The 21,240-nt window shown below is 40.0% G+C and overlaps 1 protein-coding gene across 3 annotated transcripts in view; it reads left to right on the top strand.

The window, feature by feature from the left end:
- The first annotated feature begins 5,738 nt into the window (after nucleotides 1-5,738).
- ZC4H2 (zinc finger C4H2-type containing) overlaps nucleotides 5,739-21,240 on the top strand; it is a 68,812-nt gene continuing 53,310 nt past the window's right edge. The window contains exons 1-2 of one of the 3 annotated variants that reach the window (XM_059386212.1): nucleotides 5,827-5,916; nucleotides 6,778-6,833. Coding sequence is in view for 2 of the 3 variants with exons in the window: in XM_059386214.1 (XP_059242197.1) it covers nucleotides 5,864-5,916 (53 nt within the window). In the remaining variant the exon portion in view is untranslated. Of the gene's footprint in view, nucleotides 5,917-6,777; nucleotides 6,834-21,240 lie in introns of all 3 variants that reach the window. The other 2 variants (XM_059386214.1, XM_059386213.1) reach the window with 2 other exon arrangements.

Consider the following 21,240-nt stretch of genomic DNA (forward strand, 5'->3'; position numbering starts at 1 on the left):
AGCTCTTCTAAATCTAATGTCCTATGGTTCTCTTCCATTCTTCACTATCTCAGTTAATGGCACTACCCTATTATCCACTCTATAAATCCAGGAGTCATTTTGGTTGCCCTATCTTCCCCTCTATACTTCTTTATCCAATCCATGAGCAAATCATACCAGTTCTGCATCCAATAATATGTTTCCAGTCAGTCTGTTTTTCTTCATACCCACTGTTACTACCCCAAACCATCACCTATTTCCTGGATAACTGCAATATCCCTTGGATGGTTTTTCTGCTTCCACTCTTGACCCAGTACAATCTATTATTTTCACATCAGTCAGAGTGATCTTTAAAACTTAGATGATAGGGCACCTGGGTGGCTCAGTCTGACTTTGGCTCAGGTCATGGTCTCATGGTCCTGGAGTAGAGCCCTAAATTGGGCTCTGCACCCTTGGAAGGTCTGCTTGTCCCTATGCCCTTCCCCCTGCTGGTGCTCACACTCTTCCTCTCTCTCTCTCAAATAAATAAAATATTTAAAAAAATAAAAATAGAAATAAAAATAAAACTAGATCATGTGACTCCATTACTTAAAATCTTCAATGGATACCATTGCAATTAGAATAAAATCCAAACTTCTCACTAGTGTTTAGAAGATATTATCTCTGCCTATCTCCTCAATCTAATACTGCTGCTCCCCTCAGTCAGTCAGAGTCCTGCCTACTTTCGTAAGTCAAACATGTTTCTGCCTCAGGACCATTACACTGGCTGTTCTCTCTGCCTGGAATACTCTTTCTCCAGATCATTGGATGACTGGTTCCTTTTCAGTGTCATCTCTGAAGAGAACCGTTCCTTGGCAATTCTTCCTAAATTATTACACTACTGTAATTCCGTTTTCTTCTTTTAGTTTGTTTATTGGCTTTATCTACACATAAAATTAATATATATTTTTTCTTCCATGATTATTGTCTTTTCCTTCCACTAGAATGTAAACTTCATGAGGACAGAAAACCTAGGGAAGCAATAGAACATAGTGGTTAGGAGCATGACTTCCAGAGCCAGACTGTTTAAATTCAAATCTCAGTTCTTATTAGCTGAGTGACTCTGGGAAAGTTACCTAAGTTCTCTATGCCTTAGCTTGCCTGTCTATAAAATGGGGATAATAACAGTAATACTTCTTTGAGTTCTTGCAAAAATTAATCTGAATTAATACATGCAAAACACTACATCCTCAATATCTACAAGAGCGTCTAGCATATAGTAGGTGCCCCCAAAATATTTGGAGGTTGACTGCAAGAATAAATCCTTGATGCCTCCTACTCCTTTGTTCCTTTCCTGCCTCGTTTCCTTTGGGAAGATTTCCTTTTACTATAACCCTGCCCTCTGTTCAGGACTTAGTTTGTTCTCCTGTTATGTGTACTCACAGAACCCAGACTTCTTCCAATCCCTAATTGCTGGTTATTGCTATATAATTTTGTGTGATATTTGTCATATAACTGGTCTCTCTCTCAAACAAACAAACAAACAAACCTGCAACTTGCTGAGGGCAGGGCCTATGTCTGTTATATCTATTATGGTATCTTGCCTGCCTACCATAGCGCCTGACATAATAGGTACACAATAAATGTTTTTTAGCTAAATGATCCCAAAACTTTGACTTATTTTTCTCTTAGAAATGTTACTTAATATGGGGTGCCTGGGTGGCTCAGTGGGTTAAGCCTCTGCCTTCAGCTCAGGTCTTGATCCCAGGGTCCTGCCTACTTGTGATATCTCTCTGTCAAAAAAAAAAAAATTAAAAAGAAATGTTACTTTAAAAACATGATTTGAGAAACTTAATAAGCACTTTTTGAAAGGCATTTCAGATTTAAAGTTGTCACACCTCTGCCTCCTCTTTTGGCTCAGTTTGGTATTGAAGCACAGGAAAAGATACATGAATTCAAATATTTTGGCCTCTATTCTTAAATCTTGATCTATTTCCCGAAAGCAAAATGTAAACAAGCATCTGGCTGGCTTCTCCTTTGCTAACTTCTTGCATTTTAATGATACTTACCCCAACATTCCTTGTCCTTCTTACCTGTTTCTTATTAATAAGGACAGTGTTGGACCTGATAGAACTAATTTTTCCCCCACTACCTCAAATCAATCAGTTTTTCTAAATAAAATAATGCATTAGAACACACTGTTAGTAGGGCTCCTAAATATTCTCTCATCCATTACAGACTTCTAATCAATTGAGAGTTATTAAACACTTACTGTAGGAAGGTTACCAGCTTGGCTTAAACGTTTTGTTTTAAGTACTGCTTCAGGAGAAGGAGCAGAAAGCTATAATTTCTTTCTATTCCCCTCTCTTATCTTTAAAAATTCCCTTCCCTTCTTGCTAGCCTGGTTTCTTACAACTCAGTAAAGAGTAGATGAGATACCTGTTATTAAAGAGGTTAAGAAGCCAAGATAAACTCACAGATGTTAAGAGGCTTAAGAAACATTTCCTTAATTGGACAACTTGATTGTGACACATAGCATAAACCTTTCAAGCTTTAGGTGCTCCCAAGATCCCTACTCCTAGATTAACTTTTCATCTCCTTTTAATATCTATGGATTGGGAGCATAGTACATACTTGGTGCTCTGCAGGTTCCCCAATTGGAGAATACCACCTGGCTGAAGTAACAGAGACATTTGGATTCCTTGGGGACCACAGCAGCTTGATATTGACAGTATGGGGCTACAGAAAGAGCACAAGACCCTGAGTTAGGAGTCCTGTTTCTGTTCAGACAGGGTGGGTGACTTTGGGCAAGTCTTTTGCCTCTCTTAGACTGTTCCCTTGTCTGTGAAATAGCGATTTAATGAGGCTTAAAAGGCAAGATATTTGCAAAATTACTTTCAAAATCAGTCTGTGAAGCTATTAATACATTTAATTTAAACAGATGCAAAGCCATATCTAGACCCTTACCAGATATATGAACAGAGCAAGACTAAGATTCTAAGAGTGAGTGGATAGTGAGATAAAGAAATATTCGTTTTAAAATCTCTAAGGAAATTCCTAAATTGCTTCCCACACATCACCATACACACCTTCCATTTCTCCTCAAACCATTGTTAACTTGTATTATAATGCAATTTATTTTTTACATAAATACATAATCTAAAACCCCAATTTTACTTTTGATCTCCATATTTTTTCATACATATTCCCTTTTTAATCTACAGCTAACTGGGTCCAACGTGAGCCCAGGCTCTAGTTTTGCAACTTAATGTGTGGCCCTGGGCCAAACCACTTTCTTTATATGAGTCAGTTTTCTTCCTTGTAAAAGGGGATGAATCTACTTACCACCTTCATAGAGGTTTTGAAGATGAAATAAGTGACTGCACGTGCGCCTCTCAGCACACTAGCTGATACAGGCCAGGCATTTACATGGACCTGTTCCCTTTACCTTCCTCTTATAAGACAGGGCTTGGGCCAATTCTTGACTCTGGACTCTATGGTAGGGTAGCTCAGACCCAGTCTTTGTGGTCAACTAACTGTAGAGTCTTCAAATGCTAGCTAGTAGCACTATATGACAAGGATCTTCAAGACCATAAAGAAAGTATCGGGTGACACTGCCAAGAATTTCTTTGTTGTGAAAGGTATGTCTAGGATTCAAAGAAGATAAGGGCATCCCCCCCGCCCCCAGAGATACCTTTAAATCAATGTGGACATTCAGGATGTACTGAGATTTATATTCCACTAACTTTTTTCTAGCACCTAAAAAATATCAGACCCTGTATTCTGTACCATTGGGGAAGTTTTCACTGCGTACTCACAACAAGCCTTTAAAGTAGGGCTAAATAGAGAGTTCTGATTCACCTTTAGTTGGGAGTGAACCAAAGTCCTCTTTTTGTCTGAAGCCCGGTTCTCTGGGCCTATGCTCTCAGAGTAACTCTTTCTCACATGCTCTCATCACCTCTAAACCATTTTTTTTCACTTTGCCTCTAGAGTCACCTCCCTAAGACATCCCTCCAATCTTATTATTCCCATGCTTTGAAACATAAAATCATTTGGCATTATTTGGCACACAAGTAAGCATTTAACAAATGTGTATTCAATAAATGTGTGCCTATATGATTAAGTCCAAATTCTTTAGTGTGACATTCAAGGTCTTTCACATTCTGGGCCCAGCCGACCTTTTCTAAATACTTTTCCCACTCCTCTTTCCCACCTCCACACCCCTTATGTGAACCTTATACTGTGACACTGCTTGTTCTTTCCTTTCTACATGTGTTGTGCCTTCTCCTGAAAAGCCCATCTTCCTCAATGGTCTGGCAAATTCTCAGTCACTTTTTTTTAAATTTATTTATTTGACAGACAGAGATCACAAGTAGGCAGAGAAGCAGGCAGAGAAAGAGAGGGGAAGCAGGCTCCCTGCTGAGCAGAGAGCCCTATGCAGGGCTCTATCCCAGGACCCTGAGATCATGACCTGAGACAAAGGCAGAGGCTTTAACCCACTGAGCCACCCAGATGCCCCTCTCAGTCACCTTTTAAAAACTATTTACATCTTCTCTGCTCAGGTTACACCATATCCATTCCTGTATTATGATAGAACACTGTACTATAATTAATGGGTCACTTTACAGTCTCCTTTTCCTCAAAGCTAAGGACTTGTTTTTATTTATTTTTGCCTCACCCAATGATCTCTCCCCACCACACCCCCCCACCAGTATCTCCTTCATTGACTGGCAAAATCTGTCTCCAACATCCAAACTGGAAGGAGCCAAGATATCCTTCAACAGATGAATGGATAAAGAAGATGTGGTTCATATGTACAATAAATATTCCTCAGTCATTAGAAAGGATGAATACTTACCATTTACACTGACATAGACAGAACTGGAGGGGATTATTGTAAATGAAATAAGTCAATCAGCGAAAGATAATCATATAGTTTCACTCATATGTGGAATATAAGAAATAAAACAGAGGATCATAGTGGAAGGGAAAGAAAACTAAATAGAAAGAAATCAGAGAGGGAGAAAAACCATGAGAGACTCTTGACTCTGGGAAATAAACTGAGGACTGTGGAAAAGGGAGGTGGGTGGGGGATGAGGTAACTGGGTAATGGGCATAAAGGAGGGCACCTGATCTTATGAGCATTGAGTTTACACACAACTAATGAATCATTGAACACTACACCAAATTGAATTTTAAAAAAGAAAAAGAAAAGAATAAAAAGATCTGAGCTCAGTAACTGTTTTTAGAATGGATGGAGGACTGAAAGGAACTAGGTCACTCCCCCATTCCCCCAGCTTTAGCAGCTGCTCCCTCCTCCCTCTCCCGCCTCTTCTCTAATCCCACCCCCCTCATCTCCATCTGAATGCCAAAGCTACTAATTCCCGGGCTGCAGCCAGTACATTCAACATCTCAAGAGAATTCTTCTGCAGGATTTCTTTGCAGACTGACAGCATCCACCAATTAGGGACTCCTGGTTACCTTTTGGGAGTGTGTAGGCATAGGGGCCCCAGGAAGGGTGTGAGTGAGTGTGTCTCTTATCTCTGCAGTTGCCTTCTGAGGTATTTTTTCCCATTTTTTCCGCAGGGGCCAGTCGAATAGCCTAATTCCCTTGAACACCTCACAACCTTTGACACAATTATCCGTGACAAATTAATCTAAAATGTGACTGCAGGAAGAGAAACTGGCATATCTCGCTTGGCCTTCTGGGATTTGTAGTCCCGCTCCTCCGTGGGCTGCCTGGCTAGTCCTGGAGCTGCGGACTACAGCTCCCAAGGCTGCTTTGAATCCCTACCGCACAGACTCAGAGCCCCATGCCCGAAGGCGTTGGTTGCGCCGTGTCTATTGTATCCCTGGTCGTGTGTGTTTGTACATTTCTCGGGACCTGAAATTGAGAGTGAAAAGCATGGCAGATGAGCAAGAAATCATGTGTAAATTGGAAAGCATTAAAGAGATCAGGTAAGCGGAACATTGCAGCGCCCCCTCAGACCCCTTGAGGCCCCCAGAATCCCCCCGCTGCGGGAGGGATAGAGCGGAGTTACCAACAGAAAGTATCTATTGTTAAGCTACTTGTGGAGAGGGGCGGGAAAGGAACAGACTCACGGAATTCAAGGATGGGAAGGAGGGGGGAAAGTGTCGGAACTGAACCAAGCGGAGAGTCTGACCAAGAGAGACCATTTGCCAGATGTCAGAGAGAAAGCCAGATGGAGACACACGGGGGTTGGGGAGAACACGGCATGGGTGGAGTGGGAGTGGGCTGTGGGTGGTGGTAGTGGTGGTGGTGGTCGTTCCAAGACAGCTTTTTTCATCTTGGAGTGGGAGTTGGGGGGACGGCATTCTTAGATCCATTTTTCAAAAATATTTATTTATTTATTTATTTATTTATTTATTTATTTATTTATTTATTTATTTAGTGTTTGTTGGCTCCGTGGTGTATGTGACTCCTTTCTCTTTCCGAGTAAAGAATTTTTTCAGCTTCATTAACTTCAGGACCTAGAGCTCAGCCTAGCCTTTTGAGAGCAACAGCGCATTTGGGCTGGTGGTGGCCGCCAGGGACTGAGAGCTGAGGATGCAGAAGTATCTGGCAGGCTGGGGCTAGTAGGACCGCTAGCACTTGCGCGTGATTATTTTTTGCATTCACACATTCACCACCTTCTTCCTCTCCTACCCGTTGCTCTGTAAGGGGGGTGGGAGCAATGGAGACGGAGGAGGTGGTTGCTGTGCCAGATGGTGGGAGCTCAGCTGCAGCTTTGAGGCGCCAGAGGTGAAGCGCAGGCCAACAAAGTGGGAGTTGCCTGCGTCCTGACCCTTTCCTTCCAGGCGCAGCTTGTGGCAAGGCGATGATGTTGTTCTTGCTCAGAACACAGTGTAGTCAGGTAAGTGAACTGTTTGGGCTGGTAGCAGGTTTTCCTTCACCTACTCTGCTTTGCCAGAACAAGTCCCCCATCCAGGACCCCAGCTTCCACCCTCATTCTGAGGGTGGACTGGGTTGGACAGTTTCCCTTTAGTGCTTTCATGGAACCTAGGGGAAATGATGTGGATATCAAGTGTGCCTCTTTAAGAAATAAGACCTTGGAACAAGAAGCTTAACCCTTGGAGTAAATGTCTTTGATGAGACTCACACATGTGAGTATAAGGAAGCATTTGAGCTTTTTTTTTGTCCTTTGAAAGGTTGCATCTCTACTTTTACAAGGGTATAAAGGGAAGGGAACTATTATTTATTGAGCACCTGGTGTACACAGTTCATTGACCCACTATTGATTATTTCTGCAAATGTCCTGAGAAAGAATCAGGACTAGGAAGGTACTTAAAGAAATAGTGGCTAAAACTTCTCAAATTGAGCAAAGAACGTGAACTCCAGATTCAACAAGCAAAGCAAACACTCTCAGGAAAATGTGAAAAAATTCACACCAAGACACATCATAATCAACCTTCTAAACAAAGGGCAAATAAAAGATTTAGAAAGCAACAAAAAAGAAACAACACTTTATCTATACCTTCAGGGGAAAAATTTTAGAAGACAATAACAGATTTCCCATCAGTCAGTGATGAGGTCCTAGCAGAAAGTGACACAAATTTTCCAAGTATTGAAGGAAGAGAATCATGAACCCTGAATGAAATTCCAAATGAAACCCAACATCCTATATCCAGTGATAATGTCCTATATGAATAAAAGGATTAATCAAGACATTCTGAAATGAATTGAAGCAGGGAATTTATCAATAGGAGGTCTACTTTATAAGAATGTCTAAAGTAAGTTCCTCAAATACAAAATAAACAATAAAAGGACATTTACAAGGAAGAATACAGTGAGAAAAAGCATGGGTAAATACAAAAGAAGTCTTTTCCTCTTGAGTTGTCTGAATTATGCTTGATGACTGCATCAAAAGTTATCATACTGTCTCATGTGGTTCTCAGTGTATGTAAACATTTAAGATATTCATGTCACAAATAGAGGAGTGTAAAGGGAGGTGAGGTTTGTATATTTCACTTGAGCTGATACAATGATGACATTAGATGACTGTGATAAATTATGCATGCATAATGTAATAAGAAGAAACACTAAAAACTGTACAAAGAGATGCATGCATTCAAAAACATTATAGATAAGTCAAAATGGAATTTTAAAAAGTGTTCAAGCTACCCACAGAAAAGCAGGGCACAAAACCAAAACAAACAAAAACAAAAACTAAAACTAAAAACTAAAACAAAAACTAAAACCAAGAAGAACAAACAGGTAACTAAAATGGCAGGCTGAGCCTTAACATATCAATAATTATGTGCATATAAATGGTCTAAATACACTGATGTGAAAGAGTGGATTAAAAAAATTTAACCATATGTTATCTATAAAGAAATGCACTTCAGATATAATGATATAGGTAAGCTGAGAGTAAAAGTTGGGGAAAAATTACTATGGAAACTTTAATTAAAAGAAACCAGGAGCAGCTATGTTAATGTTAATGTTAATAAAGCAGATTTCAGAGCAAAGACAAATCCCAGGAACAGAGTGGGATATTACATAATGAGAAAGGGTCAAGCCACCAAGAAGACATAACAATTCTAAATATGTATGCCCAAAAGTCATTTAAATTAGTTTGCTTTAGACAATTTTGCAGTAATATACAGAGATTACATCAGTTGGTTTAAGAATTTAAAGTGGGGAAAGTACTATAAATACATATTTTATGTTCACACATGGGAAAGGTAAACATGTATGGGAGGGGGAAAGAAGTAGTGTAGGGGAAGGGGTAGAAGGAACTGGAGAAAGGAGCTCACATTTGTTGTTGATCATCTAATTTCAGAGCTCTTGGCTCATTTATATTTATTCTTCCTAGTGAAAATCTGTGGTAGGAATTATTATCCCCATTATACAGTAAGGACACTGAGGTTCAGAGAAGTAATATAACCTATTTATGGTCATAGAGCTAGGAAAGGAAGAGAGAATATACTCTCCCATTCACCTGGCATACATATTTTAACAAATGCTGATACATTAACTATTATTTACAGTCTCAAATCCCTAGAAGTTATGATCAGAGCAGCCTGTTTCTGTTAAAAAATAATAATAATGTCACTTCTGAGCTTAAGTAGCAGTGATTATGGCAACATCACCAAAAGAACTAATTAAGACAAGCTAGAAGCTAGACAGACCCTCAGACCAGGACCAGAAATAAACACATTCATACTCAGTGTTCATGCATACCGATGGTAGAATTTGAAATGGAAAATGTTTTAGGAATAGATTTTCCAACCACAGGCCATTCCCCACTCCTGACTCTGACCACATATCCAGCCCTGTCCTTCCTCCCAATCTCAACCACACTCCCAATGCTGTGCTTCAGACCACAGGCCCCAAATCTCACACTGATCTGTTTTGCCAGCCCATTCATTAGGCTTTCAATTGGTGGTAAGGGAGCATGCAGATATGTAGAAAGGGGATGAGGAGATTAGAACAAAAGAAAGGAGATGGAGAAGAGGGAAGAAAATAAGCTATGAGGCAGACAAGGTGCAACCACCACTAGATGAAGTAGAGCCCTTCACCAGCTCCTCAAATGCATACTAATATCTCCTTATCCTGCACATGCCATTCATATGCACACATTCACCCAGGTCTTAGTGCATGCATATCTATACACAATAAGTTTTCCTCACTTAAGAAAGGAAAACACATTTTGGAAGTATAAACAGGGGTACCTTATTTTATTGTACTTTGCAGATAGTTTTGATTTGTTTTTACAGATTAAAGGTTTGTGTCAACTCTGCATCAAGCAAGATTTTGTGTGACATTTTTACTATAGCATTTGCTCACTTAAAGTCTCCATGTTATATTTTGGTAACTCTTGTAATATTTCTAGCTTTTTTCATTATTATTATATTTGTTTTGGTGATCAGTGGTTAGTAATCTTTGATGTACTATTGTAATTGTTTCAGGTTGCCCTGAACTGCACCCATATAAAATGATGGACTTAATCAGTAAATGTCTGTTCTGACTGCTCAACTGCCCAATTGTTTTCCATCTTTCTCCAACTCCTTGAACTTTCCTGTTCCATGAGACATATCAATATTGAAATTAGGCCAATTAATAAGTCTACAGTGATATCTAAGTGTTCAAGAGAGAAATACATCTCTCACTTTAAATAAAAAACTAATTAATAAACTTATTGAAGGCAAGTCAAAAGCTGAGATAGACCAAAAGCTAGGCTTGTTGTGACAAACAGTAAATGAGGTTGGGAATGCAAAGGAAAAGTTCTTGAAGAAGTTGAAAATGCTGCTCCAGTGAATGATAAGGGAGCAAAACAACCTTATTTCTGATATGGAGAAAGTTTTAGTGGTCTGGATAGAACCTAAAATATGCCACAACATTCCCTCCAGCCAAATCCAAATCCAGAGCAAGACCCTAAACTTTTTCATTTCTGTGAAGGCTGAGAGAGGTGAGAAAACTACATAAGAAAAGTTTGAAGCTAGCAGAGGCTGGTTCATGAGGTTTAAGGAAAGAAGCCTTCTCCATAACAGAGAAGTATAAGGGGAAGCAGCTCAAGTACTGATGTGGAAGCTGCAACAAGTTATCCAGAAATGTAGCTAACATAATTAATGAATGTGAGCACACTAAACAACAGATTTTCAGTGTAAATGAAATAGCCTTATATTGGAAGTAGATGTCTTCTAAGACTTCTATAGCTAGAGAGAAGTCAGTGACTAGTTTGAAAGCTTCAAATAGGCTGACTCTCTTGTTAAGGGCTGATACAACTGGTGACTTTAAAGTTGAAGGCAAGGCTCATTTACTGTTCTGAAGATTCTAGTGCCCTTAAGAATTATTCTGAATCAGGGTGCCTGGGTGGCTCAGTCATTAAGCATCTGCCTTTGGCTCAGGTCATGATCTCAGGGTCCTGAGATCGAGCCCTGCATTAGCTCCCAGCTCAGTGGGAAGCTTGCTTCTCCCTCTCCCATTCCTCTTACTTGTGTTCCTGCTCTTGCTGTCTTTCTCTCTATCAAACCAATAAATGAAATCTTAAAAAAAAGGGGGGGGGGCGCCTGGGTGGCTCTGTGGGTTAAAGCCTCTGCCTTCAGCTCCGGTCATGATCCCAGGGACCTGGAATCGAGCCCCACATTGGGCTCTCTGCTCAGCGGGGAGCCTGCTTCCTTCTCTCTCTCTGCCTGCCTCTCCGCCTCCTTGTGATTTCTGTCTGTCAAATAAATAAATAAATCTTTAAAAAAAGAAAAAAAAAAGAATTATTGTGAATCTATTCTGAATCTATTCTGCCTGTGGTCCATAAATGGAACAACAAGCCTTGATGAGAGCACATCTGTTAACAACATAGCTTACTGCATATTTTAACCCTACTGTTTTTTTAATTTAATTTTATTTTTTCAGTGTTCCAAGATTCATTGTTTATGCACCACAGCCAGTGCTCCCTGCAATATGTGCCCTTCTTAATACCCACCACCAGGCGCACCCAATGATTATTCTTCTGATCCATGAGCATGTAATACGTTTCCATCTTTTTGTCTTTTTCAATTTCTTTCATTAGTGTTCTGTAGTTCCTCAAATACAGATCCCTTCTTTGAATGTTTGGTGGAATTCCCCAGGGAATCCGTCAGGTCCTCGGCTTTTGTTTTTTGAGATGTTTTTGATCACTGCTTCAATCTAAAAAAAAGAAACTAGTATTACTAGATATCAGTCTATTCATGTTGTCAATTTCTTCCTGTTTCAATCTTGGAAGTTTATAGGTTTCCAGAAATGCATCTATTTCTTCTAGGTTGTTTAACTTATTGTCATGTAATTGTTGATAATAATTTCTGATGATTGTTTCTGTTTCCTTGGTGTTAGTCGTGATCTCTCCCCTTTCATTCATAATTTTATTAATTTGTGTCCTGTCTCTTTCTTTTGACTTAGTCTGGCCAGTGGCTTATCAATCTTATTGATTCCTTCAAAGAACCAGCTTCTAGCTTCATTGATGTTTTCTACTGTATCTCTAGTTTCTTAATTTTTAAAAATTAATTTAAATTATTCATTTAAGTCTAGTTTCTTAATTATTTCCCTTCTTGTGCATGGGGTTGGCTTAATTTGTGGTTGATTTTCCAGTTCTTTAATGTGTAAAGAGGTTTGTTTTGTTTAAATTTTTTTGGTTTTTTTTTTTTTTTTTTTTTTTTTTTTTTGAGTGAGGCTTGTATGGCTATGTATTTACACTTAGGATTGCCTTTACTGTAAACCATAGGTTTTTGACCAATGTGTCTTCATTCCCTTTGGTTTCCATGACTTGTTTATGTTTTTATTTGATTTTCTGGATGATCCAAACATTCTTGAGCAGGATGGTCTTTAGCTTCCAAGTGTTTGAATTCCTTCCAAAACTTTTCTTGTGTTCCAGTTTCAAAGCGTTGTGGTCTGAGAATATGCATGGATTAATCTCAGTCTTTTGGTATAAGTTGAGCCCTGATTTTTGACCCAGTATGTGGTCTATTCTGGAGAAAGTTCCATGTGTGCTCAAGAAGAATGAGCATTCTGTTGTTTTAGGGTGAGCTGTTCTGTGTATATCTATGAGGTACATCTGGTCCAATGTGTCACTCAATGCTCTTGTTTCTTTATTGATTTTCTGCTTGGATGATCTGTGTGTTATTGAGAGTGGCATGTTAAGGTACCCCTACAATTAATGTATTCATGTAATTATGACTATTTTGGTTAACAGTTGGCTTCCATAGTTGGCTGCTCCTATTTTGGGGGTATAAATATTTACAATTGTTAAATCTTCTTAGTGGATAGACCCTTTAAGAATGATGTAGTCTCCTTTTGTATCTCTGACTACAGTCTTCAGCTTAAAATCTAATTTATCTAAGAATCACTACCCCAGCTTTCTTTTGAGGTGCATTGGCATGAAAGATGGTTCTCCATCCCTTCAATTTCAGTCTTGATGAATGGTTAGGTTCCAGATGTGTCTCTTGTAGACAGTATGTGGATGGGTCCTGTCGTTTTATCCAGTCTTCAACCCTGTGCTGTTTTATGGGAGCATTTAGGCTGTTCACATTGAGAGTGATTATTGAAAGATAAGTTTTTATTGATATTGTGTTGCCTGTGAAGTCCTTGTTTCTATAGATTGTCTTTGTAAATTTCTGTTCTATGTCACTCTTGTATTCTTTCTTTTTTTATAGAACCCCTCTTAATAGTGCCGGCTTGGTGGTCACATACTCTTTTAACCATTGCCAGTCTTGGAAGCTCTTTATCTCAATCAATTTTGAATGTCAGCCTTGCTGGATAAAGTATTCTTGGCTGCATGTTCTTCTCATTTAGTGCCCTGAGTATGTCTTGCCAGCCCTTCCTGGCTTGTCAGGTTTCTGTGGACAGGTCTGACATTATTCTGATGGACCTTCCTCTGTACATAAGGAATCTCTTCCCCCCTAGTTGCCCTTAGGACCTGTTTTCTAAAATTATGATTTGTGAACATCACAGTCAAGTTTCTGGAGGTCTTTCTAGATTTGTTGATCTTGGGAGGTGTTTCTGCCTCTAGGACATGAACATTTATTCCACTCCCCAGAATGGAGAAATTTTCATGTTCAGAATTTGTTCAACTATATCTTCTAGTCTTCTCTCTTTCTCCACCCCCTCAGGGAGCCTAATAATTCTGACATTGAAATGTTTCATGGCATCATTTATTTCCCTAATTCTGTTTGTGTGGCTTCTACACTGTTTGTTCTAGGCCTCCTTCTGATCCTTTTTCTCTATCAGTTTGTCCTTCTATCTTCTGATTCAGTTATCCCAGCTGTTAGAGTATTTAGATTAGATTGGATCTCATTGATAGCATTTTGAACTTCTGCCAGATCAGCTCTCACTTCTGCCCTTAGAGACTCTATGTTATCACTCATGGTTTTCTCCAACCTAGCCATTGCCTGGATAATTGTTACCCTGAATTCCCTTTCCAACATACTGTTTATATCCATATCCAGTGGTTCTGTGGCAGAGGGCACAGTCTCTGAATTTTTCCTCTGTTGGGTGTTCATTTTGATGAGAGGTGGTTGAGGGGTTGTAAAGCTGAGTATATCAACCACGATCTAGGCAAGGTGCACCCTGGAAAGTTTCAGAGTAATCGGAAGTCATTACCAAGAAGGAAAAAAAAAATAGAGAGAGAAAGAGAAAAATCAGCCAAAATGAGCCCTAAAAGTATGATTTATAAGGTATATGAACAAAAACAAACAAACAAAAAGATGACAAAAGTAAATGACAAGAAAAAAAGAAGAACCCAGCCAACATGAACCCAAGAATAAGATTTATATAATACCAGAACAACAACAAATACACATAAACACTGACAGAAGAATAAAATGCAAGGGTGGTTATAAATCCTCGATGTGGGCAAGGAAGGTTATTTCATTTCTTCCTGGGTGTATCTTAATATCTTTGTCAAAGGACTCAACTTTCCAAAGATACAGGGAAATTGAAACTGGTTTATATATAGTGGTAGTATTGAATAGGGAAAAATGATTACCTTGAAGCTTATATCTATATGTATATTTTTAAAAAGAAAAAGATACATAGGTATATGTATGAAAAAGTTCAACTTAAAAGGTTATTAAGGAATATGTTGTATTAAACCTCTAGCTTTAATGGTAAGTAGGTTAAAAAAATTAAAAGAACAAGAATTGTGAGATTAAAAATTATATAAGTTGTATCTATGAAATATACAGATTTTAGGGCGATACCAGAGCTTAATATGTTGTTTCCTCCTGATGTTGGGGTTTATGCTTTATGGGTACCCTGTGGTGGTTGCCTTCTTGTTCTTTTGGCTTGTCTTCTGGGGGAGGTACCTGCTGCTTCATTCTCCTGTCAGTCAGTCTTGCTTGGTTGAGTTACCCTGCAGGTTATCAAAGGGCTGGGCTCTGTAGAAAACGGTTTTTCAGGTTTTTGTTCTTTGTTTTGTGGCTTTTCCGAGGATCAAAGCAAAGAAAGAATCTGTCTGCACCCAGACCTCTGCCTCCAAGAAAATCCTCAGAATGTTCCCCTCTGGGTGATCCAGAACACACAGACTCCCCCTCTGCAAAGTCCACTGAACAATGCAACCTCCCACAGATGGTGTGAACCCCCAGCCACCATCCCAGTGGTCACCTGAAGGCCCCCAGTTGTCTCTGCACCCCCATGCCACTAAAACCAGGAGCAATATTGGTCCAGGGAGCCTGTTTCTGGTTGCTGCCTTTGCTGGAACTGCTGTCTGGAGTCCAGGCCCACACCGAGCTTGCTCAGACCCAGTAGTTGCACGAGTCAGGGAAGGCTGTCGGCTGAGGGATCCAGACTGGAGATACTGCTGGGTTCTCTCAGGCACAGCTAGTCATCGAAGGCTGCCATCCTAGAGAGTGCCAGCCGGCCCTCACATCAGGCTCTCTTAGGCATGGGCGGGAGTGCACCCAGCTGAGCAGTGGTGTAAGCAGCAGAAAGTCTCAGGCTCAGGGCCCAGGGACTGGAGGCCCTGCCGGACTCTCTCTGGCACAGGTGGTCTCCATTGGTGACCATCTTGGGATCATTGGCTAAGGCACGTGCCCATGACCATCTGATTCCACCAGGTGCCCCTTAAGATCTTTTGCTCTTTTTGAGTGCTTTTAACTAGACTCCAAGTTAATGCTGCTCCCCAGTCACTGGGCACTTTCTTATTGGGGTATTACTTTCCAATGGGTCACTTCTGGTGGCTCCCTCCCCCTTCTGTTTATCCTCCAATATCTGTCTGAGTGTTCTCATTCCCCTTTACTTCTCCACTCATGTCTTCTGCGCCCTTAGAGATCCAGAAGATAATCTTACATCTCAAGCTGATTTCATGGGTCTTCAGAGAGTTCTGGTAGATATTTAGTTCACGTTAGGGGACCTGTTGAAACAGGGTCTGCTACTTCTCTGTCATCTTGCCCCTCCTCCCAGGCTTACTGTTGAGACCTAATATTAAGGAAAAAATAATGATTCCTTCCAAAATTTTGCTACTCATTGGCACCTGGCCATCCAAGAGCTTAGATGGAAACAAACATCAAAATTAATGTTGTTTCTATTTCTGAAAACACTGCATCCATTATGCAGCCTATGGATTAAGGAGTAATTCCACCTTTAAGAAATACATTTTCTAAGGGTATAGCTGCCATATGATGATTCCTTTGATGTATCTGGGCAAAGTAAATCGAAACCTTCTGGAAAATGTTCGTTCTAGATGTCATTAAGAACAGTCATGGTTCATGGAAAGTAGTCAAAATATCAACATTGACAAGTGTTTATGAAATTAAGTGCACCCTCCTGAATGACTTTGAGGGGTACAAGCCTTCAATGAAGGAAGTAACTGCAGATGTAGTAGAAATAACAGAACTGAAATTAGAAGTAGAATCTGAAGATTTTACTGGATTGCTGCAATCTCTTGATAAAACCTTAACAGATGAGGAGTTGCTTCTCTTGGATGAGCAAGGAAAATGGTTTCTTGAGATAGAATCTACTCCTGGTGAAGATGCTGTAAAGATTGTTGAGATAACAACAAAAGATTTAGAATAATATATAAATATTAGTTGTTAAAGTAACAGCAGTGTTTGGGAGGATTCACTCCAATTCTGAAAGAACGTCTGTGGGTAAAATGGTATCAAACAGCATTACATACCACAGAGACATCTTTCATGAAAGGAAGAGTCAATTGATATGACAAATGTCATTGTCTTATTTTAAGAAATCAGTTGAGTATAACACTCAGTGCTCATCAAATCATGTGCCTTCCTTAATGTCCATCACTCAACTGAACCTTCCCCTTACCAACCTCCCTTTCACCAAACCTCACTTTCTTTCGTGTAGTTAAGTCTCTCATGATTTTTCTCCCTCTCTGTTGACTTCCCATTCAGTTTTCCCTCCCTTCCCCTACAACCCTGTGTGCCATTTTTTATAATCCACATATGAGTGAAGCCATATGATAATTATCTTTCTCTGATCAACTTACTTTGCTCAGCATAGTACCACCTAGTTCCATCCACATCCATGTAAATTGTAAGTATTCATCCTTTCTGATGGCTGAGTAATAGTCCGTTGTATATGTATGTCACTGCTCTATCCATTCATCTGTCAACATCTCGGTTCTTTGCACAATTTGGCTATTGTGGACATTGCTGTTATAAACATTGAGGTACAGGTGCCCCCACTACATTTCTATCTTTGGTGTAAGTACCTAGTAGTACAATTACTGGATAATAGGGTAGTTCTATTTTTTACTTCACGAGGAACATCCATACTGTTTTCCAGAGTAGCTGTACTAGCTTACATTCCCACCAACAGTGTAAGAGGTCTCCCCTTTCTCTGCATCCTCGCCAATATTTGTTCTTTCCTATATTGTTAATTTTAGCCATTCTGACTAGTGTGAGGTGCTAACTCATTTAGTGTGAGGTGGTAACTCATTACAGTTTTGATTTGTACTTTCCTGATGACAAGTGATCTTGAGCATTTTTCAGGTCTTTGTTTGTCATTTTTGTCTTTTTTGGAGAAATGTCTGTTCATGTCTTCTGCCCTTTTCTAGACTGGATTATTTGTTTTTTGGTGTTGAGTTTGATAAGTTGTTTATAGATCTTGGATATCAGCCCTCTATGTGATGTGTCATATTCAAATATCTTCTCCCATTCTATAGATTGCTTTTTAGTTTTGTTGACTCTTTCTTTGCTGTGCAGAAAAGTTTTATCTTGGTGAAGTCCCAATAGTTCATTTTTGGTTTTGTTTCCTTTGCCTTTAGAGACGTGTCTTGCAAGAAGTTGCTGTGGCCAAGGTCGAAGAGGTTGCTGCCTGTGTTCTTCTCTAGGATTTTGATGTATTCCTGTTTCACATTTAGGTCTTTCATCCATATTGAGTTTTACCTTTGTGTATGTTGTAAGAGAATGGTCAGTTTCATTCTTCTGCATGTGGCTGTCCAATTTTCCCAGCACCATTTATTGGAGAAACTGTCCCTTTCCATTGGATATTCTTTCCTGCCTTGTTGAAGATTAGTTGACCATAGACTAAAGGTTCCATTTCTGATCTCTCTTCTGTTCCTTTAACCTATGTGTTTGTTTTTTTGTGACAGTACCATGCTGTCTTGATGGTCACAGCTTTGTAATATAGCTTGAAGTCAGGCATTGTGATGCCCCCCAGCTTTGGTTTTATTTTTCAAACTTCCCCTGGTGATTCAGGGTCTTTTCTGGTTCCATTAAAATTTTAGATTTGTTGTTCTACCTCTGTGAAAATGGCACATGGTATTTTGACAGGGAATGCTTTGAATGTGTAGATTACGCCAGGCAGCATAGACATTTTAATAACATTAGTTCTTCCAACCCATGAGCATGGAATGTTTCTCTGTCTCTTTGTGTATTCCTCAATTTATTTCATAAACAATCTGTAGTTTTTATCTCTCTGGTTACTTTTATTCCTAGGTATCTTACAGTCTTTGGTGCAATTGTAAATGGAATCAATTCTTTGATTTCTCTCTCTTCGATCACGTTGTTATTATATAGCTATGCAATTGGTTTGTGTGCATTGATTTTATATCCTGCACCTGTTCTTCCAGTTGATCTTCTCGGGGGGGGGGGGGGGCCTTCTGTGGTACTTCTCACGTATCTTTCCCTGGACAGCTCTGTACCATCCCTTTGCCAGGGGGATGGGCTAAATATGATCTGGTCCTCTGTGTGGCTTTTGTTTCCTGAAGGCTTTCCTCACCTGTTTAGAGGATAAAAACGAAAATGGCCGTGACCCATTCTCCAGCTCCAGAGTTGAGAGATTGCAGTCTCCTTTATTTAGTAAACCCTCTGGGATAAAATGTCTTCACTTTCTTGCATGTCAAACTCTGCAGAATGTGTGGTGCATGCCCACAGCAGTCCTCCCAGGGGGAGTCTGAGGGTCTTACGTTACTGCCTTTTGTAAGATCCTGGCACTAAGAGTGGTCCTGGGATTGTGCCTGTTCCCATTTCACACCACCCCAATGGAGGACAACTGAGTGCCTCCATACTGTTTTTTTACAGGGATCTATCTATCTATCTATCTAACTAGATAATTTGAATACGTTGAAAGGAAGCAAAAAATGAAGACTATATCTATAAAATGTAAAGGTAAAACTGAAATTAAAAAAAGACTTAAAAAACAAAGTGTTGATAAAATAACAAACTAATTGGAAAGGAAAAAAGAATAGGAAAATTTAAACTTTAAAACAATCATGAAGGGAAAACCTCAAATTCTATGTACTATTTTCCCCTAATGCTGGAGTGTTGCAGTTCTGTGTGTTCTGGAACCTTGGTATTTGCCTGATGTTCCTGCTGGTCTTCTGGGAGGGACCCGCTGCACTGAATTTCAGGTGTGTTTGCCTGGGTGGAGTTGCACTGCTCCTTTCCAGGGGGCTGGGCTCAGTGTAAGCTGCTCCAGGTTGCTTTATGTGGCTTTGTTCCCTGAAGGCTTTCTGAGCTGCTTTAGGGATGAAAACAAAAATGGTGGTGCCCCAATCTCTAGCCCCAGAGCCGAAAGATCAGGGCCCCGTCTCGCCAGTCTGGCCCACATCCACATTTCCAATCTTATCTGCTACTACTTCCTTTCATTCAACCTATCTTTTATCTATATGAACTATCCTTGCTCTCTTACACACTTTCACTCCCCCAGGCCTTTGCCATTGTAAATCCCTCCTTTTCGAATGCCCTTCCCTCATTCCAACCCTGTAATTCCTACTCATTCTTCAATGTAGACCTAGAATAGGTCTTGTCCAAAACCTTCCAAATTTGGCAGTCCAAATGGATCACCACCTTTTTGGGCTCCCATAGGGAGATTTATTGTTGCACACAAGTTATTCTGTTACCAAGTTTTGAATTGGCATGTATATCCTTTCATTCCTTCCTTCATTCAGTCATTGCTGTGGCAGTTTCAGCAGGCTCCTCTGTCACCTGGCTTGAGAACTGACACAACCTTAGTGCTCACTCAATAGCCAGTTACAGGAGATCTGGTACCTCTGGAATTTAGGAATGGACAAGTCAAGCCAAGGGAATGGGAAAGAGTTGACATTTGTTAGTGAGCTGTAAGAAAGTCTTCAAACTCAACTGTTCTAAGGTATTTGCTTTTCTCACAGTAGCTGTTTTCCCAGATGAGCAAATAAATATTAAATGGAAGAACATTTGATGCTTAAGGAGTATTCTAGCTAGACTAGAGCAGGCAGGAAAAGCTTGCTCCCCTTTCTTCATTCAGTGACATTTATCTACCACTTGTTCTGGGTCATACACTAGACTGGTATATTCTGTGGGGACCATTAAGGTGAATTAGACTTGTTCTCAAGGATCTTAGAATTAAGGTGAATAGCTGTGAACTCTCCCCTGAGTTCCGGACTCATATATCCAACTTCCCACTTAACCAACCCCATTGGATGTGTCACTGCCATCTCAAATATTCTCCAACAGAATTTTCAGTTTCACTCCCACTGCAACATTGTCCTTTCCTAGTCTGCTCCATCAGTAGTAAATGTCTCCCCACCCCCAAATCTGGTATCATTCTTCATCTGTCCCTCTCTCTGACCCCCTACATTGAAACATTAGCATAGTGATTATCAAACATTAACACACTGGTTTTGCATCAGACTCTACCTGGAGGACCATTGAAATAGATTGCTGGGTCCCATCTCCAGAGTCTCTGATTCAGTAGATCAGGGTGGAGCCTAAGCATATGCATTTCTAACAAGTTCCCAGGCAATAGTGTTACTGCTGTTTCAGGGATCACACTTGAAAACCACTGCATTAATAAGACCTGGTAGGATATACCTACATAATATATTCTGAGTCTCCACTTCTCACCATTTTTGTAGCTCATCAACAAATCTGTGCAGTTTTCTGTGTGAGTAAGGGCTAAGGTTTGCAAGTAAGTAAGCACTGTAAGTAAGAGTGAATAAGGGTTTTGTGAGGACTAAGTCACCTCTAAAGCTGGATGACACATGAGCCTGCCAAGTTTGGCCCAGGAATGGATATTCCATTAACCTCTCTATACTTCCTACTCCATGTTAGCCAGCGAAAAGCCATTGGAAAGAAGTCAGCCAGATGACTGGTTTTTGTTTTGACTCAGGATTCTGTTTGGATAGCTGTGGGAGCTCAGGTATCTTGGTTCAACAGTTAGGTAAGACTATGACCCCAGTGATTGTGGATTAAAAATAAAAGAAGTATATTGTGGATTTCCTGTGATTTTGCAGCCACATCTGGTGCACTTTATCCTCTTTGGAGGATTTCATTACAATACTTTCCACATAAAATCACATCTTTAATGACTTGGATGCTTTCCTCTCTTCGTAAAGCCAAATATGTTAC

This window comes from Mustela nigripes, chromosome X, assembly GCF_022355385.1.
Source record: "Mustela nigripes isolate SB6536 chromosome X, MUSNIG.SB6536, whole genome shotgun sequence".
In the NCBI taxonomy this organism is placed as follows: Eukaryota; Metazoa; Chordata; class Mammalia; order Carnivora; family Mustelidae; genus Mustela; species Mustela nigripes.